The sequence below is a fragment of the Theropithecus gelada genome, chromosome 4 (genome assembly GCF_003255815.1).
Source record: "Theropithecus gelada isolate Dixy chromosome 4, Tgel_1.0, whole genome shotgun sequence".
NCBI classification, from domain to species: domain Eukaryota; kingdom Metazoa; phylum Chordata; class Mammalia; order Primates; family Cercopithecidae; genus Theropithecus; species Theropithecus gelada.
In genome coordinates this window covers 20,493,303-20,508,939 of record NC_037671.1, presented here as the reverse complement: position 1 = coordinate 20,508,939, position 15,637 = coordinate 20,493,303, and the positions used below count along the sequence as shown (strand labels likewise).

General features: G+C 42.9%; 1 protein-coding gene across 4 annotated transcripts in view; it reads right to left on the bottom strand.

Annotated features, from left to right (window-relative positions):
* The window catches only part of CAP2 (cyclase associated actin cytoskeleton regulatory protein 2), a 171,074-nt gene that overhangs the window by 121,774 nt on the left and 33,663 nt on the right, over nucleotides 1–15,637 (bottom strand). For all 4 annotated transcript variants that reach the window (XM_025383110.1, XM_025383112.1, XM_025383113.1 and 1 more), the window contains exon 3: nucleotides 14,268–14,368. In XM_025383110.1, coding sequence (XP_025238895.1) covers nucleotides 14,268–14,368 — 101 coding nt within the window. The remainder of the gene's footprint in view (nucleotides 1–14,267; nucleotides 14,369–15,637) is intronic.

Genomic DNA, 15,637 nt, shown 5'->3' with positions numbered 1-15,637 from the left:
CCTGCACTCCAGCATGGGTGACAGAGTGATATTGTCTCAAAAAAAAAAAAAAAGAAAAAAAGAAAAAAAAAAAAAAGGCTGGGTGCTGTGGCTCATGCCTGTAATTCCAGCACTTTGGGAAGCTGAGGCAGGTGGATCACCTGAGGTCAGGAGTTCAAGACCAGCCTGGCCAACATGGTGAAACCTCATCTCTACTAAAAATACAAAAATTAGCTGGGTGTGGTGGTAGGTAACTGTAATCCCAGCTACTCGGGAGGCTGAGGCAGGAGAATCACTTGAACCCAGGAGGCAGAGGTTGCGGTGAGCCGAGATCATGCCACTGCATTCCAGCCTGGGCGACAGAGTGACTCTGTCTCAAAAAAAAAGTGATGGGGTCTCATTATATTGCTCAGGCTGGTCTTGAACTCCTGGCCTCAAGCAATTCTACCCACTTGGCCTCTAAAAATGCTGGGATTACAGGCCTGAGCCACCACACCCAGCCAACTCTCAGGAACTTCTGGCATGGACTGAGCTGTAGATACATGCCGTGCATTTCCACAGAGCAATATCATGCATGTGAGACCCCATCAGTTTTCTCCCAGGTATAAGTGCAGAGGTACCCGAGGGTAATGTGATTCGCCCCAAGCACAGCAGCCCTGGGCATGCTCACAAATTCACCCCTGCACATGTTGTCTGTTCCATTTTGCTTGTGTCAGTGAATGTAGAACAGAAAGGAAGAACCAGGGCAGGTGCTCCACAGGTTTCCTGGTGGCGAACATCACCATGTGCAGATTCAAAAGACCCAGAGAATGAAGAACCCATCCACAGCTGTACACTAAGTTCAAGGTCAACTTGGAGGTAAAACCCAGGTTTCCTTCCCCTAGCGCAGTATTCCAATCATTATATCATGAGCTCTGTGGAGTAGAGGACTCTTTTTCACATTCAGCAACTCCAGTGAGGATTCAGCTTTGCCCGATTTACTCGACCAAAGAATGTAATTGCCCCTAAAGTATCTGCTACTGAAAACAGGCCAGGAAAGGCTAATGACATTGTGGAGGTTCTTCCTCTTCCTGCTTAATTGGTTTGTACAGGCAATAATGAGTTATGCAAAGAAATGAACGCAACAAGAGTTCATTACAATTCCTACACGTTATTGTTGCTGTTTTTTAAAAATTTTAAATTTGAAAAGTGTAGGTTACATACATAACAGAAAAAAATGCATTATAAAGTTAATTTGAACTGTTTTTCTCAACAGCTACACGTTTCAAATCTGTTGGCCGTAGTTTACCTATGAATCTATGATAGAAAATGTGTATTTTTAAGGCCAGGCACCATGGCTCGCTCTTGTAATCCCAACACTTTGGGAGGCCAAGGTGGGAGGACTGCTTGAGCCCAGGAGTTCGAGACCAGCCTGAGCAACATGGTGAAACCCTATCTCTACTAAAAATATGAAAAATTAGCTGAGCGTGGTGGTGTGCACCTATAGTCCCAGCTACTCAGGAGGCTGAGGTGGCAGAATCACCTGCCCCCAGGAAGTTGAGGCTGCAGTGAGCCTTGATCGTGCCACTGCACCCCAGCCTGGGCGAAGGGAGTGAGACCCTGTCTCAAAAAAAAAAAAAGGACAGTTTTGTTTCACTTGGACAGAGGATCTGAAATAAGCCTGTACTGTCTACATATAATGGTCTTAAGGCTAAAAATGTATTTTAAAATGCACTTGATGTTTGATAATATATTCATAATAAAGCTTAAAAGTACATAAGGATTTTTCAAAGGCAGCATTTTTTCTTGAACAAATTAGTTCACATGACTGAGAAAATTTCATATTTCCCTTTGCCACATGTGAAATTCCTTAAACATATTAAAAGAAACATGAAATAAAGTTTAGAATGGTCACTTCAATGTAACTAAATAGCCTCCTGAAATGTAAGAAAGACTCAATATGAAGAAATATGAATAAATATTAACATATTAATATAATTAATGTATTAAAAGATCTAAGAAGAAAAGTTATATTTTTAGCATCTCTATAGATGCTGAAAAAGACCTTTGAAAAAATTTCAATAATCTTCTTGCTTGAAAATGGGAGATACAGATTTGAACATTAAAATGACCACACGTACATGCACACACACACACATACACACAGTTTTTTCAGCCCAAAACAAGCATGATACTTAATGGGCTGGCATTCCTGCTAAAAGATAAGCCTGTGTCAATATTTTTAAAATACTACCTTAAAGGTAATAGTAAATAAAAAGACATGAAAGGTATAAAAAGGAAGAAGTCAATAATTACTATTTGCAAATAACTATATACTTAAAAAGTGCTGGATAATCAACTGAAAAGCTCCAATAAACAACAACAAAAGTGAACTTCAGAAAGGTAGCCAGGCACAAAATTAACACAGAGAAATCAGCAGCTTTCACATACACGAACAACCAATTCAAAAATATATAGACAAAATTAGCCCATTTACTAAAAATAACAACCCCTGTCCTCCAAAATAAACTCAAGAATCATGCCAAAACTCTGAAGAAAAACTTGATAGAACTCCTGAAGGATACAAAAGTGGACTTGATTCAATGGAGAGACATATCCTGGTTTTGGACAGGAAGACTCAACATCACACAGATGGGAACATTTTAATACTAATTCATAATTTTAACCAATTCCAATAAAAACTCCAACATTTTTCTTCCAGAAACAGACAAGCTGATTTTAAATAAAAAGGCAAAGACAAGCAAGACCATCCAGGAGAACTCTGGATAGGAAAAGCCATGGGGAGAATTAACTCTATTACACATGAAACATACTCTAAATCAGGGGTCCCCAACCCCCAGGACACACAGACTGGTACTGGTCCATGACCTGTTAGGAAGTGGGGTGCACAGCAGGAGGTGAGCAGTGAGCAAGCCAGCCAGCAAGTAAGTGGAGTTTTGTCTATATTTATAGCCACTCCCCATCGCTTGCGTTACCGCCTGAGCTCCACCGCCTGTGAGATCGGCAATGGCATTAGATTCTCATAGGAGCGTGAACCCTATTGTGAACAGGGCATGCGAGGGATCTAGGTTGCATGTGCCTTATGAGAATCTAATGCCTGATGATCTGTCACTGTCTCCCATCACCCCTAAATGGGACTGTCTAGTTGCAGGAAAATAAGCTCAGGGCTCTCATTGACTCTATCTTCTGATGAGTATGTAATAATAATAGAAATAAAATGTAATCCCTCTCCCTGGTCCATGGAAAAACTCTTCCATGAAACCAGTCCCCGGTGCCCAAAAGGTTGAGTACTGCTGCTCTAAATCCTCAGTGACTAAAGCAGTTGGAACTGAGACATGAGCAGTACAATGGAATGAACAGAAAGTCCAAAAACAGACCTGAAGACTTACAGGTGTTTAGCATGTGATAAAGGCAGCATTTAGATCCATGGGGGAAATGGACTGATTAATGATAGTGATGGGAATTGCAGGAACCTATCGGGAAAAAAAAAAGTTGGATCCATGCCTTACATCATTCGCCAAGATAAACTCAAATGTGGATCCAAATTATGTGTCAAAAATGAAGCCATGAAAGTGTTAGAAGAAAAAGGCTTTTTTCCTCTCTTTTTTTTTCTCTCTCTTTTTTTTTTCTTTAAGATGGAGTCTTGCTCAGTAGCCCAGGCTGGAGTGCAATGGCATAATCTCAATTCACTACAACCTCCAGTTCCCAGGTTCAAGCGATTCTCCTGCCCCAGCCTCCCAAGTAGCTGGGATTACAGGTGCGCACCACCACGCCCGGCTAATTTTCTTATTTTTACTAGAGACGGGGTTTCACCATGTTTGTCAGGCTGGTCTTGAATGCCTGACATCGTGATCTGCCTGCCTTGGCCTCCCGAAGTGCTGGGATTTGAGGCGTAAGCCACCACACCCAGCAGAAAAAGCCTTTTAAATGACAACTCACAATCTAGAAGCCATAAAAGAAAAAAAAAAAAAGATATGTTTATAATGAATTCTCCTACATAAAAAAATTTCTGGGTGGTAAAAAAAAAAAAAAAAAAAAAAACATAAGCAATGTCTTTTTTGTTTTTTTTCAAGATGGAGTCTCGCTTTGTCACCCAGGCCGGGGTGCAGTGGCACGATCTCGGCCCACTGCAACCTCTACCTCCTGGGTTCAAGCAATTCTCCTGCCTCAGCCTCCCGAGTAGCTGGGATTAGAGGTGTGCGCCACCATGCCCAGCTAATTTTTGTGTTTTTAGTAGAGACGGGGTTTCACTGTGTTAGCAGGCTGGTCTCGAACGCCTGACCTCATGATCTACCCACCTTGGCCTCCCAAAGTGCTGGGATTACAAGCATGAGCCACTGTGCCCAGCCTATGACCCTTAAACATATGAAAAGGTGCTCAACCTCACTCATCATAAGAAAAATACAAATTGAAAACGACACAGAAATACCATTTGTCACCTATCGGACTGGCAAAACTCCACTGACGTCCCCCTCTGTAGGTGAGTTTGGGGAAACAGACATACTCATCCATTGCTGATGAAAGTGTAACAGGCATATTCCCCATGGAAGGCAGTTTACAATCGATCTCAAAAGCACAATGCCCTTCCCATCACCCAGCATCCTGCCCATCCCTGTTCTGCGGCTCTAGACCCACTCTCTACCCTGCTGCACCCTGCTCTGTGCTCCAGGCCAAACACCTGGACCAGCAGTCCCCAACCTTTTTGGCATCAGGGGTCAATTTCATGGAAGACAATTTTTCCACAGACAGAGCAGGAGGATGATTGGGGGGTGACTCAAATGCATTACATTTATCGTGCACTTTATTTCTATTCTTATTACATTGTAATATGTAACGAAATAATTATACAACTCACCATAATGTAGAATCTGCGGGAGCAATGAGCTTGTTTTCCTGTAACTACACAGTCCCATCTGGAGGTGATGGGAGACAGTGACAGATCATAAGGCATTAGATTTTAATAAGGAGCACAAAACCTAGATCCCTTGAATGTGCAGTTCACCATAGGGTTTATGCTCCTCTGAGAATCTAATGCCTCCACTGATCTGACATAAGGCGGAGCTCAGGCAGTAATGCGAGGGATGGGGAGGGGCTGTAAGTACAGATGAAGCTTTGCTCGCTCACCTGCCCGCCACTCACCTCCTGCTGTACAGCCTAGTTCCGAACAGGGTTGGGGACCCCTGACCTAGAAGGCATCAGCATCCACAGGTTCCTTGGCTCCTGGATTCTCACTGGGTTCAGTGGAAGGCTTGACAGGAGACTGGAGCAAGGGAGGCAAGCGGGAGGTGGCCTTTATTCCCCTGGTTCTTCCTGCTGGTCTCCATCGCGTGGCTGTGTCTCTCTGCGGAAGGTTCTGATACTCGCCTCCCTCTCTCTTCCTCTCCAAACCTCGGTGTAGCAGTGATTCCTGTGACTGGTAGTCCTGGGTACTTTATGATTTCTTGTTTCCTGACTGCCTGCTCACAGCTTTGGAAATAGTCCCTTTATTAAACTCTCCTCAAATTCCCTTGTTTGGGCTAGGCGCAGTGGCTCATGCCTATAATCCCAGCACTTTGGGAGGCCACAGTGGGCAGACCACTTGAAGTCAGGAGTTCAAGACCAGCCTGGCCAACATGGTAAAACCCTGTCTCTACTAAAAACACAAAAGAAAAAACAAATTAGCTGGGTGAGTGGCACACACCTATAATCCCAGCTACTTGGGAGGCTGAGGCAGGAGAATGACTTGAACCCAGGAGGCAGAGGTTGCAGTGAGCCGAAATTGTACTGCTGTGCTCCAGCCTGGGTGACAGAGTGAGACTCTATCTCAAAAAAAAAAAAAAAAAAAAAAAAAGAAAGAGAAAGAAAGAAAGAAAAAGTCCCTAGTTTGACCATGCCAAGATTAAGAGTTTAATCATCTTAACCTCAGAGACTCACAGGATCCATCCATGAGTATCCTTCCAGGACCCTAACTGCTACACCCAAGAATCCCATTTTGGAGAATTTATCCTCAGATATACTTGTGTATACAGATAATTCTGTGCATACATTCTTATGCACTGTAGCAAAAGATTAGAAACATCCCAACGTCCAGCAACAGGGGCCTGGTCAAATAAACAGTGATAATCTACACAGAGGAGTGTTTTGAAGCTGTAATAAACAGTGAAGAAGCTCGATGGACTCACAGAAAAGATCTCCAGAATATATTAAGTGAAGAAAACAAGGTGCAAAGCTGTGTATATAATGAGGTGACCGTCTAGTCATAAAAGGAAAATAAGAATAAATGTATTTTCAAAAATAAACACTGGAAGGATACATAAGTAACTTGAAAACTCGTCACCTTCAGGGGTATGGCGGGCAATGGGATGAACACGTACATTAGTATACAAAGTACATGCAGTGCTTTTCCTGGCTTCAATTTTTTAACCCATGCAAACATTTACTCAAAAAATTAAATCAGGCCGGGTGCAATGGCTCACGCCTGTAATCCCAGCACTTTGGGAGGCCGAGGCAGGCGGATCACTTGAGGTCAGGAATTCGAGACCAGCCTGGCCAACATAGCAAAACCCCGTCTCTACTGAAAACACAAAAATTAGCCCGGCTTGGTGGTGCGGGTCTATAGTCCCAGCTACTCAGGAGGCTGAGGCAGGACAATCGCTTGAACCTGGGAGGGGAAGTTGCAGTGATCTGAGATCGCGCCATTGCACTCCAGCCTAAGTGACAGAGTGAGACTCCGTCTCAAAAAAAAAAAAAAAAAAAAAATTACTAAAAAAGCAGAAAGAAAAACACTGAGGCAAGAGTTCGACAGAAAGCATATTTGCTGTCCAGGAAAAAGAAAAAGGGCAGGTATCATCTTAACCTTAGAGACTCATGGAATCTGATTCGTTGTTTTAGCAAGGTATCTTGGTGATGACTTTTTTCATTGGTAGAGTAGACGGGGCAATCCTGTGGTTGGTGAGGCCTGGTGGCCCTTTGAAGTCTGGTTTTGATTTCAAGTCCGGTTTCTTATTGGTCAGTCCCCAAAGCTCTAAGTGTGTTTATGAAATCAGGATGTTCAGTGAGATAGATGGAGATTGTGTGCTCTAGAAACAAACTTTAAGTAAAAAAGGAGTCACAGGGATGTCCAGTTAAGGCCTGAAATTTAGCAGGAGATGGGCTGTGGATTGAAGCATGTTTGGTAGTAAACTATGTGTTCAGTGCTGAGAATAAAACTTCCCGTTCTTGGGAAGACATGATAACAGAGGCTGATCTATCTGTGAGTTTTCTGAATTCTGCTAATTTGGTGCCAACAGCATAGTGAGTAATGACCAGGCCGAGCCCAGGTCAGTGCAAAGGAGCAGAAATGAAGATCCAGAGAGACAGAGTTCTGTCCCAAAGGCAGCGTTCTCCTGGTCACTAAGAGGCACAGTAGCCTTCCACCCTCTCCTCTGCCCTGAGCCTGAGCCTGGTCGTGGAGACCCATCCTCCTCTTCTAGAAAGAGGGAGTGAGGAAGGAGGCAAGTCAGTGCGGTCTTGCTTCTCACCAGGCAGTCAATTACCACAAGGGTGGCGGGAGACACAGCTGCCATGACAACTTGTAGGACCTGAAAGCACAGACACGTGGAGGCCTAGAGTCCTTTTAGATGAAGGAGTCGGATGTTCGTCTATACCACAGGAGAGCAGGAAGAGAAGATGTGTTATCTTCGGTGTTCTGTGTATCCTTTTTCTGACATGGTTCCTTCTGCTTGCTTCTCATGGTGTTTTCCCTGGCATGGCTGAAGATGCTTTTTAGAATGGTGATGGGGCCACCCTACTGCAGGTTAAAGTAGGCGCCTGCCAAGGTGACAGACAGAGACTCTGGAGACTAGATTCCTGGCTCTGCCACAGCATTGCTGAGGTCTTTAACACACCACACACATCACTTAGCCTCTCTAATTTGCAGTTTTCTTCTCCGTAGAAGACAGAAAGACAGACAGACAGATAGATGGAAGGAAGGGAGGGAGGAGAAAGGAGGGAACAAAGGAAGAAAAAGAAAAGAAAAGCAAAGAAAGAAAGGGAGAAGTAAGGAAGAGAGGAAGAAAAACGAGGGAAAAAGGGAGAGAAGGAAGTAGGGAAGGAAAGAAGGATGAAAATATATGGAAAGAAAGGAAAAGAAAGAAAAGAGGGAGAAGAAAGGAAGGGAAGAAGGAAGCAAGAAAAAAAGAGAGAAAACAAGCAAGCAAGCCAAGGGGGTGGATGGGTGGATAACTGGAATGGATGACTTTTAAATGCTTCCTTCTCTAAAACTTCTGGCTATCGGTAATGGCTAAGACAGAAAGAAAGAAGATGCCCGATTTAAAGCCTGGATGAAACCCAGAGGCAGAATTCTTGATGCAAGTCATTTTTTGGATCTCTGTCATTTGGTGAAACTGAAACACATACAGATTCTTCAGGCTTGCAATTGCCAAGACATTCTACATCTAGTGGTAATAAAAATTAATGTTCAAATTAAAACAGAGAACAGGAAACTGGAAGTTCATGGGGAGAGCAAGTTGGCTGCAGGCAGAGTGGGGAGGTGAGGAGATCGACGTGGAATGGGCTGGTTTGCTGAGTCAGCCCCACAGTGGTGCTTCTGATAAGATTTTTTGGGATGGGGATCCTGTATAGACACAGATTCTAAAGCACCAAAAATGTAAATGGTCACTTTTTAAATGAGTACAAATGATCCATAAATGTTTTCGAGAATCGAAAGAACTGAAAGAATACAAGATACCATCCGTAAAATACACATGCAGATATTTTGTACTATATGTTCCAGATGTAAGGTTATTATATGTTTCAGAGATAAGATTCAGGTAAAGGAAGATGTGACAACTCGTAGGACCAGAAAGCACAGATTGGTAGAGGCCTACAGGTCCTTTTAGATGAAGGAGCCAGATGTTCATCTATACCACAGGAGAGTGGAAAGATGTTTTGTCTTTAGTGTTCTGTGTATCCTTTTTCTGACGTGGTTCCTTCTGCTTGTTTCTCAGGGTATCTTCCCTGGCATGGCTGAAGATGCTCTTTATAATGGTGGTGAGGCCACACTATTGCAAGCTCTTCATTTGGAAACCGAATGTCTCCCTCATGCTTTCAGGCTGAGAGAACTGATGAGTCAGGTGCATGGGCTATTGGGAGCCAGAGGCCCTGATAAATTATGTCGTCCTGCCTCGTTAAGGAGATGAAGGGACTAGCTCAAGGTCATGCTGTCAAAAGCAAGGCCACTCTAACTCCAAATATTAATACAAACTGCCAGTGCAAGTCAGAGGAAGAGGGACTTCTCTTTTTGCCACTCTTTGAACTCATTAACTGAACAGCATGGTACAAAATGAGCAACCTATTTTGTAGATGATTTAAATAAATGGTAAAGACTAGGGACATCTAGCATAGTGACCGTGACCCATCAAAAGTGAGGCTCTAATAACTTTCTGATCATGTTCATCCTTTATAGAAGTCAGGGAACTCAAGGACAGAATATTGTGCAGCATGTGATTTAATCATAGTATGCTTAATGTGTGTTACGTTTAGTTGAATTTTATTGCCCTTTTGTTCAAATTGTGGTTCTTTCATTTTAAATAATTAATAAAAATTATTTTTTTAAATGCTATCTTTTTTTAAACTTCTAGTTTAGGTTCAGGGGTACACATACAGGTTTGTTATGTAGGTAAATTTGTGTCGCGGAGGTTTGGTGTACAGATTATTTCATCGCCCGAGTGATGAGCATAGCACCCGACAGGTACTTTCTGATCCTCACCCTTTTTCCACCCTCCACCACCCAGTTGGCCCACTGTCTGTTATCCCCTTCTTTGTGACCATGTGTTCTCAATGTTTAGCTCCCACTTACTAGTGAGAGCATGTGGTAATAACAGTTTTTTAAATCCATTTCAATCAAGAACAGGAAATAAATATTCCAGATTCCCAGAAACATTTAAAATGTAAGTTTTAGAAATCTCCAAAAAGGACTTGGGTTAGGAAAAGCTATGATGTGCAGCTGCTTCACATTTGTCACATCAATTAGAAATAGACCTGAGATCAGTTCCACCATGACTCCTAACAATAGGATAGCTTTGTTAAAAAATAACCCCCAATGGGCAGGGCACGGTGGCTCACGCCTGCAATCCCAGCACTTTGGGAGGCAGAGGCGGGCGGACTGGCTGATCACGAGGTCAGGAGATCGAGACCATCCTGGCTAACACTTTGAAACCCTGTCTCTACTAAAAATACAAAAAAATTAGCCGGGCATGGTGGTGGGCACCTGAAATCCCAGCTACTCGGGAAGCTGAGGCAGGAGAATGGCATGAACCCAGGAAACGGAGCTTGTAGTGAGCCAAGATCATGCCACTGCACTCCAGCCTGGGTGACAGAGCGAGATTCTGTCTCAAAAAAAAAAACAAAAAAAAAACACAATCCTAATGACCGGGTGCAGTGGCTCACACCTATAATCCTAGCACTTTGGGAGGCTCAGGAGGGCAGATCACAAGGTCAGGAGTTCAAGACTGGACTGGCCAACATAGTGAAACCCCATCTCTGCTAAAAATACGAAAATTAGCCAGGTGTGGTGGCACACACCTGTAATCCCAGCTACTTGGGAGGCTGAGACAGGAGAAACGCTTGAACCCAGGAGGCGGAAGTTGCAGTGAGCTGAGATCACACCACTGCACTCATGCCTGGGCAACAGAGCGAGACTCTTGTCTCAAAAAAAAAACAAAAAAAAAACCCAAATCACATAAATCTATTTATGGATAAATGATGTCCAACCAAGGGCTAGGTCTTATATAGGCCCAGTTTCTAGAGGATCTGCTTCTTGACATTGAGAACTCTATTTACCCAACATCTATTATAAAATCATGCATGTATGCAATTATGCATACAATTATCTATTGTTTTTTAAAAGGGGTGCAAGCTGTGTCATGGTTCTTGGGTTGAAGAGTAGTTTAAACAAGTCCTTTGGTTTAGGTTGCACACAAGAAGGCTTTACAAGATCTAATCTTTTCTAAACCTGTTATGCTCTTTGGTTCAGCAGAGATTCCTAATTGTAGCTATTAATTCCCCTTTTTTGTGGTCCGTTCTGTCAATAGACTATTGAGTGTTCAGTAAATTAAACCCAACCAGCAGCCAACACATCGAGACAGATGTTAAATCATAGCTTGGCTGCCCTTATTCCTTACTGGTATCTGTGAAATGGCTTTTAAGCCCAGGCACAGGATTTAACATGATGCATATTTGTGTCACTCTCAAATTTCCATCCTGTACAATCAGGTATGTGAGGGCTTTTTTTCTAGGCAACAGGTGTGTTCTTGGAATAAAGTTCAGCCCCCACTTCTGGCTGATGTGAGAGGCAACAGCTGCAAGCTTAATGCCAATGACACATGGTTCTATAAGCCAGAGAAAAAATAAACAGCATGTTCAAAGTATTAAAGTCATGGGCAGATGGACTATAGCTGCCTGTACTTTTCTTTGTGTTGTAGAGCTGGAGTCTAAACTTTCAGATGACAAGTGTTTCTTTCTTTCTCTCTTTCTTGCTTGTCTTTCTTCCTTCCCTCTTTTATTATTTTCCTTCCTTTCCTCTATTTTTTAAAAACTAGTGAGAACATAACATTTCCTTAAGCATTACATATTCGTTATTGAGAATATTCCTTCATCTGAGTCATCCTGTTTACAGCCTGATGAATGAAGAGATGAAAAACTTAATATTAATCAAGCTACACTTTATATCTCACTTTGTTCTAAAAAGAACTTAAAGGGACTGTTTACTGTGCAATTTGAAGACAGCACACAAATCTTTTTTAAAAAATGCAAAGTTAAATACACTTATTTATAGGCCTCATTATTCTCCTATAAAAAGTTTCTATCTAGAATTTTTGAGATACTCCTAATGAGTTATAATGTACTGTGTACATCAGAAGTCTAATGTTGACATTAATTAATAGTAACCATAGTGATACAATGATTACTGTGATAGTGTTGAAGAGAGAAAATGTTCATTAATCACTCAAGCATCTTTTTCAGTGTATTACAGATAATATTCCTTTGTGTATGCTAGCATTCAGGAGTTATCATGTCTCAGAATATAAGAGGCTCAGCCACTCTCTTGCTACATACAAGGTTTCTTGTAAACAAAAACACTGAGGAAAAGAACAGACTGGAGTAGTAACGATAGAGCTGTGGGATATATTTGATGCGGACGCTTCTTAGTGCCCAGGTTTTTCCAGAACTCATATATATCAAGGCTTGTCTCTTTCACCAAGGGGTGTACTTCAACAGAAATGGAGAAGTATCTTTGTTTTTCTCAGATGTGGCAAACAAATACATTGCAATATGATGAGATAAGCACCTATTTAATTACAATCTTGGAGCCTCTGGCATAACCGGAGTCACTGGATCCCCTGGGAGACTGGTGTTGTGTGTTGCATATGATGTCTAATTGGGAGGGGAGCAAAGAGAGAATCCCTTTATACTTTTTTGTTAAGCCCCAAACCACAATTTATTGAAGAATCAGATTTTCTGTGAATCTACACTGAAAATGGTTTTGCCAGGATTGTGCTGTTGCTGAGAAATCTATAGGTAGGTGGATTTGGAATTCAATCCTTAGTGAGAAACAAAGGTCAAAGAAAAAGAAGAATCCAGTGACAAATGTCTTTTTATGTTTTTAATTGGTTTGGCTATCACATTAGATTTTCACTAAATGCATGCAAACAATGACTAACCCCGGAGATGATGCTAATATGTTTTAAAATACGAAAAGTGTCTAAAACTGGCAGGCTAGCTTAGGTAGCTTTAAAGTTCTCTTCCAATCCAGAGATTATCAAACTCTGTGTTTTTGCTTTTCCTCAGGCTCTACTTTATTCAAAATTAGAGTAAGATACACATAACATAAAATTTACCATCTTAACCATTGTCAGTGTATAGCTCAATAGTGTTAAGTATATTCATATTGTTGTACAATCTCCAGAACTTTTTAACCTTGGAAAACTGAAACTCTGCACTCATTGAACAATTTCCTATTCTCTGCTCCCTCCAGCCTCTGGCAAACACCATTCTACTTTATCTCCACAAATTTGACCACCCCAGGTACTGCAAATAAGTGGAATCATACAGTATTTGTCTTTTTGTGTCTGGTTTATTTCACTTAGCATCATGTCCTCAAGGTTCATCCATATTACAACATGTAACGGCATTTCCTTCCTTTTCAAGGGTGAATAATATTCCATTGTATGTAAAGACCACATTTAGTGCATCTGTCAGTGCACACTGGAGTTGCTTCCACCTCGTGGCTATTGTGAATAATGCTGCTATGAACATGGGTGTCTCTTGGAGATGCTGCTTTTAAATTTGGGGGATATACATAGAAGTGAAATTGTTGAATCATATGGTAGTTCTTTTTTTTTTTTTTTTTTTTGAGGAGCCAACATTCTGTTTTCCACCATGCCTGCACCACTTTACATTCCCACCAACAGTGCATAGAGGCTCCAGCTTCTCCCCATCCTAACCAGTACTTGTTAATTCCTGTTCTTTGGATAGTAGCCATCCCAATGGATGTGCGGTGATATCCTCAGGCCGCATTTTAGAGAAAGAAGAAGGGTGGCTGGTGACTGAGTCAGCTCAACCAGGGGAACTTTTTTAAAGCATAAATCAAATCACCCTGAGTCCTCTGCCCGGTGACCCCAGGTGGTTTCCCATCACAGTGGGAAGGAGAGCCAAGTCCCTCACTGTGACTAGAAGAGCATGTTGTACTCTGAGCCCTTGTTATCCTTCTCCCTTATCTTCTCCCAGACGTTCTGTTCTGCTGGGAACACACCACGCTTGCTCTGAGCCTTTGCTCTTGCTGTTCCCTCTGCCTGGAACTCTCTTCCCCACATCTCTCCACAGCTCACTACCTCTCTCCATCAGGTCTCTGCTCAGTGTCACCTCAGATACACCTTCCTATCTCAAGCAGTATCCCTGCTTCCAGCACTCTAAATCATGACCCTGCTTTCTTACTCTTTTCGTACTTAACACTACCTGAATTCGTTTATATATTTGTATATATCATCTGTTTCCCAGACTAAAGCGGAAGTTCTGTGAGAGCAGGATGTGGCCTATCTTGTTCGTCCCCATGCTTCTAGCTTCCAGAACAGTGCCGGGCAAGGCTCTATCCATAGGCGTTGCAGGAACAGTTAAATGAATGAATGGGCAAATGAATGTTTTAGCCACCATCTGCCTAGCCAGAGTAAAAAAACAAATAAATAAAGATCTCCTCAGGCTGTTTAGAGTTGTCAGAGGCTGGGCTAGTAAGTTTAAATTCTCCACTGAGAACAGGTGAGGAAAGTACTTACGTGGGTCTCCACATCCCCAGCAAGGATCCTACTGTTCTTTAAAAACTCGGCCACCATACTGTTCATCAGCTTGTCAAAGGCTTCTACGGAGGGTGCCACACCTTGGGGAAAGGAGCATTTTGTTATTCCCTGGCAGTTGAATGAAAACCTGGGACTAGCCAGCGCGGTGGCTCACACCTGTAATCCCAGCACTTACGGAGGCCAAGGCGGGCAGATCGCCTGAGGTCAGGAGTTCAAGACCAGCCTGGACAACATGGTGAAGCCCGTCTCTATAAATATACAAAAATTAGCTGGGCGTGGTGGTGGGCACCTGTAATCCCAGCTACTTGGGAGGCTGAGGCAGGAGAATCGCTAGAACCTGGGAGGTGGAGGTGATCTCAGTGAGTCGAGATCGTGCCACTGCACTCCAGCCTGAGTGACAGAGCGAGACTCCATCTCAAGAAAAAAAAAAGAAAAGAAAACCTGGGACTGTCTTGCCATAGGCAATATGGAAGTTTAATATCATCAATGTCATTCTCACTAATTCATTCGCTAAGTCATTCCTTCACCCAATCAATGTTTTTGTTATTTGTTCCTTGAGACAGAGTCTCACTCTCTATCACCCAGGCTGTGCTGGAGTGCAGTGGCGTGATCTTGGCTCACTGCAACCTCCATCTCCTGGGTTCAAGTGATTCTCCAGTCTCAGCCTCCCAAGTAGCTGAAACCACAGAAGTGTGCCACCATGCCCGGCTAATTTTTGTATTTTTTGTAGAGACAGGGTCTCTCCATGTTGGTCAGGCTGGTTTCGAACTCCTGGGCTCAAGTGATCAACCCACCTAGGCCTCCCAAAGTGCTGGGATTACAGGCGTGAGCCACCATGCCTGGATCTCAATCAATGTTTATTAAACATTTCTCAACAGCTCCGGAAAACACCGTTTTCCTATTTTTCATCGTCCTGAGTAAAGACGCTCCATAACTTCATTTCACTCCCTCCGAACCCAGGGAGGTAGGTAGCACCATTGCAATGTTACAGATGAGGAAATGGCTGCAAACACAGCACTTGACTGGGCCACAGTTACAGACCAAACAAAAGGCAGATCCAAAACCTGAACCCAGCTGATTCATTCAAAGCCAGTGGCCCTTCCTCCATAGCCACCTGCTCAGGTGCTGTAATGCCCTTACAATCCCAAGATTACCGAGGACAGTCAGAAGGTAATAATGAACTCTGGGCAAGGAGGAAAAGAAAGCTGATTTCACTCCTTTTCTTCCTTCTTCACCCCCAGGGGGCGGGGGGACAACCACAGTGGGAGTGAAACTGACTGCTGAGGCCATACCCGTTGGGTTCAGAGCTGCCAAATTACTGGCAAAGCTCAAGTGGCAACTGCCCAACA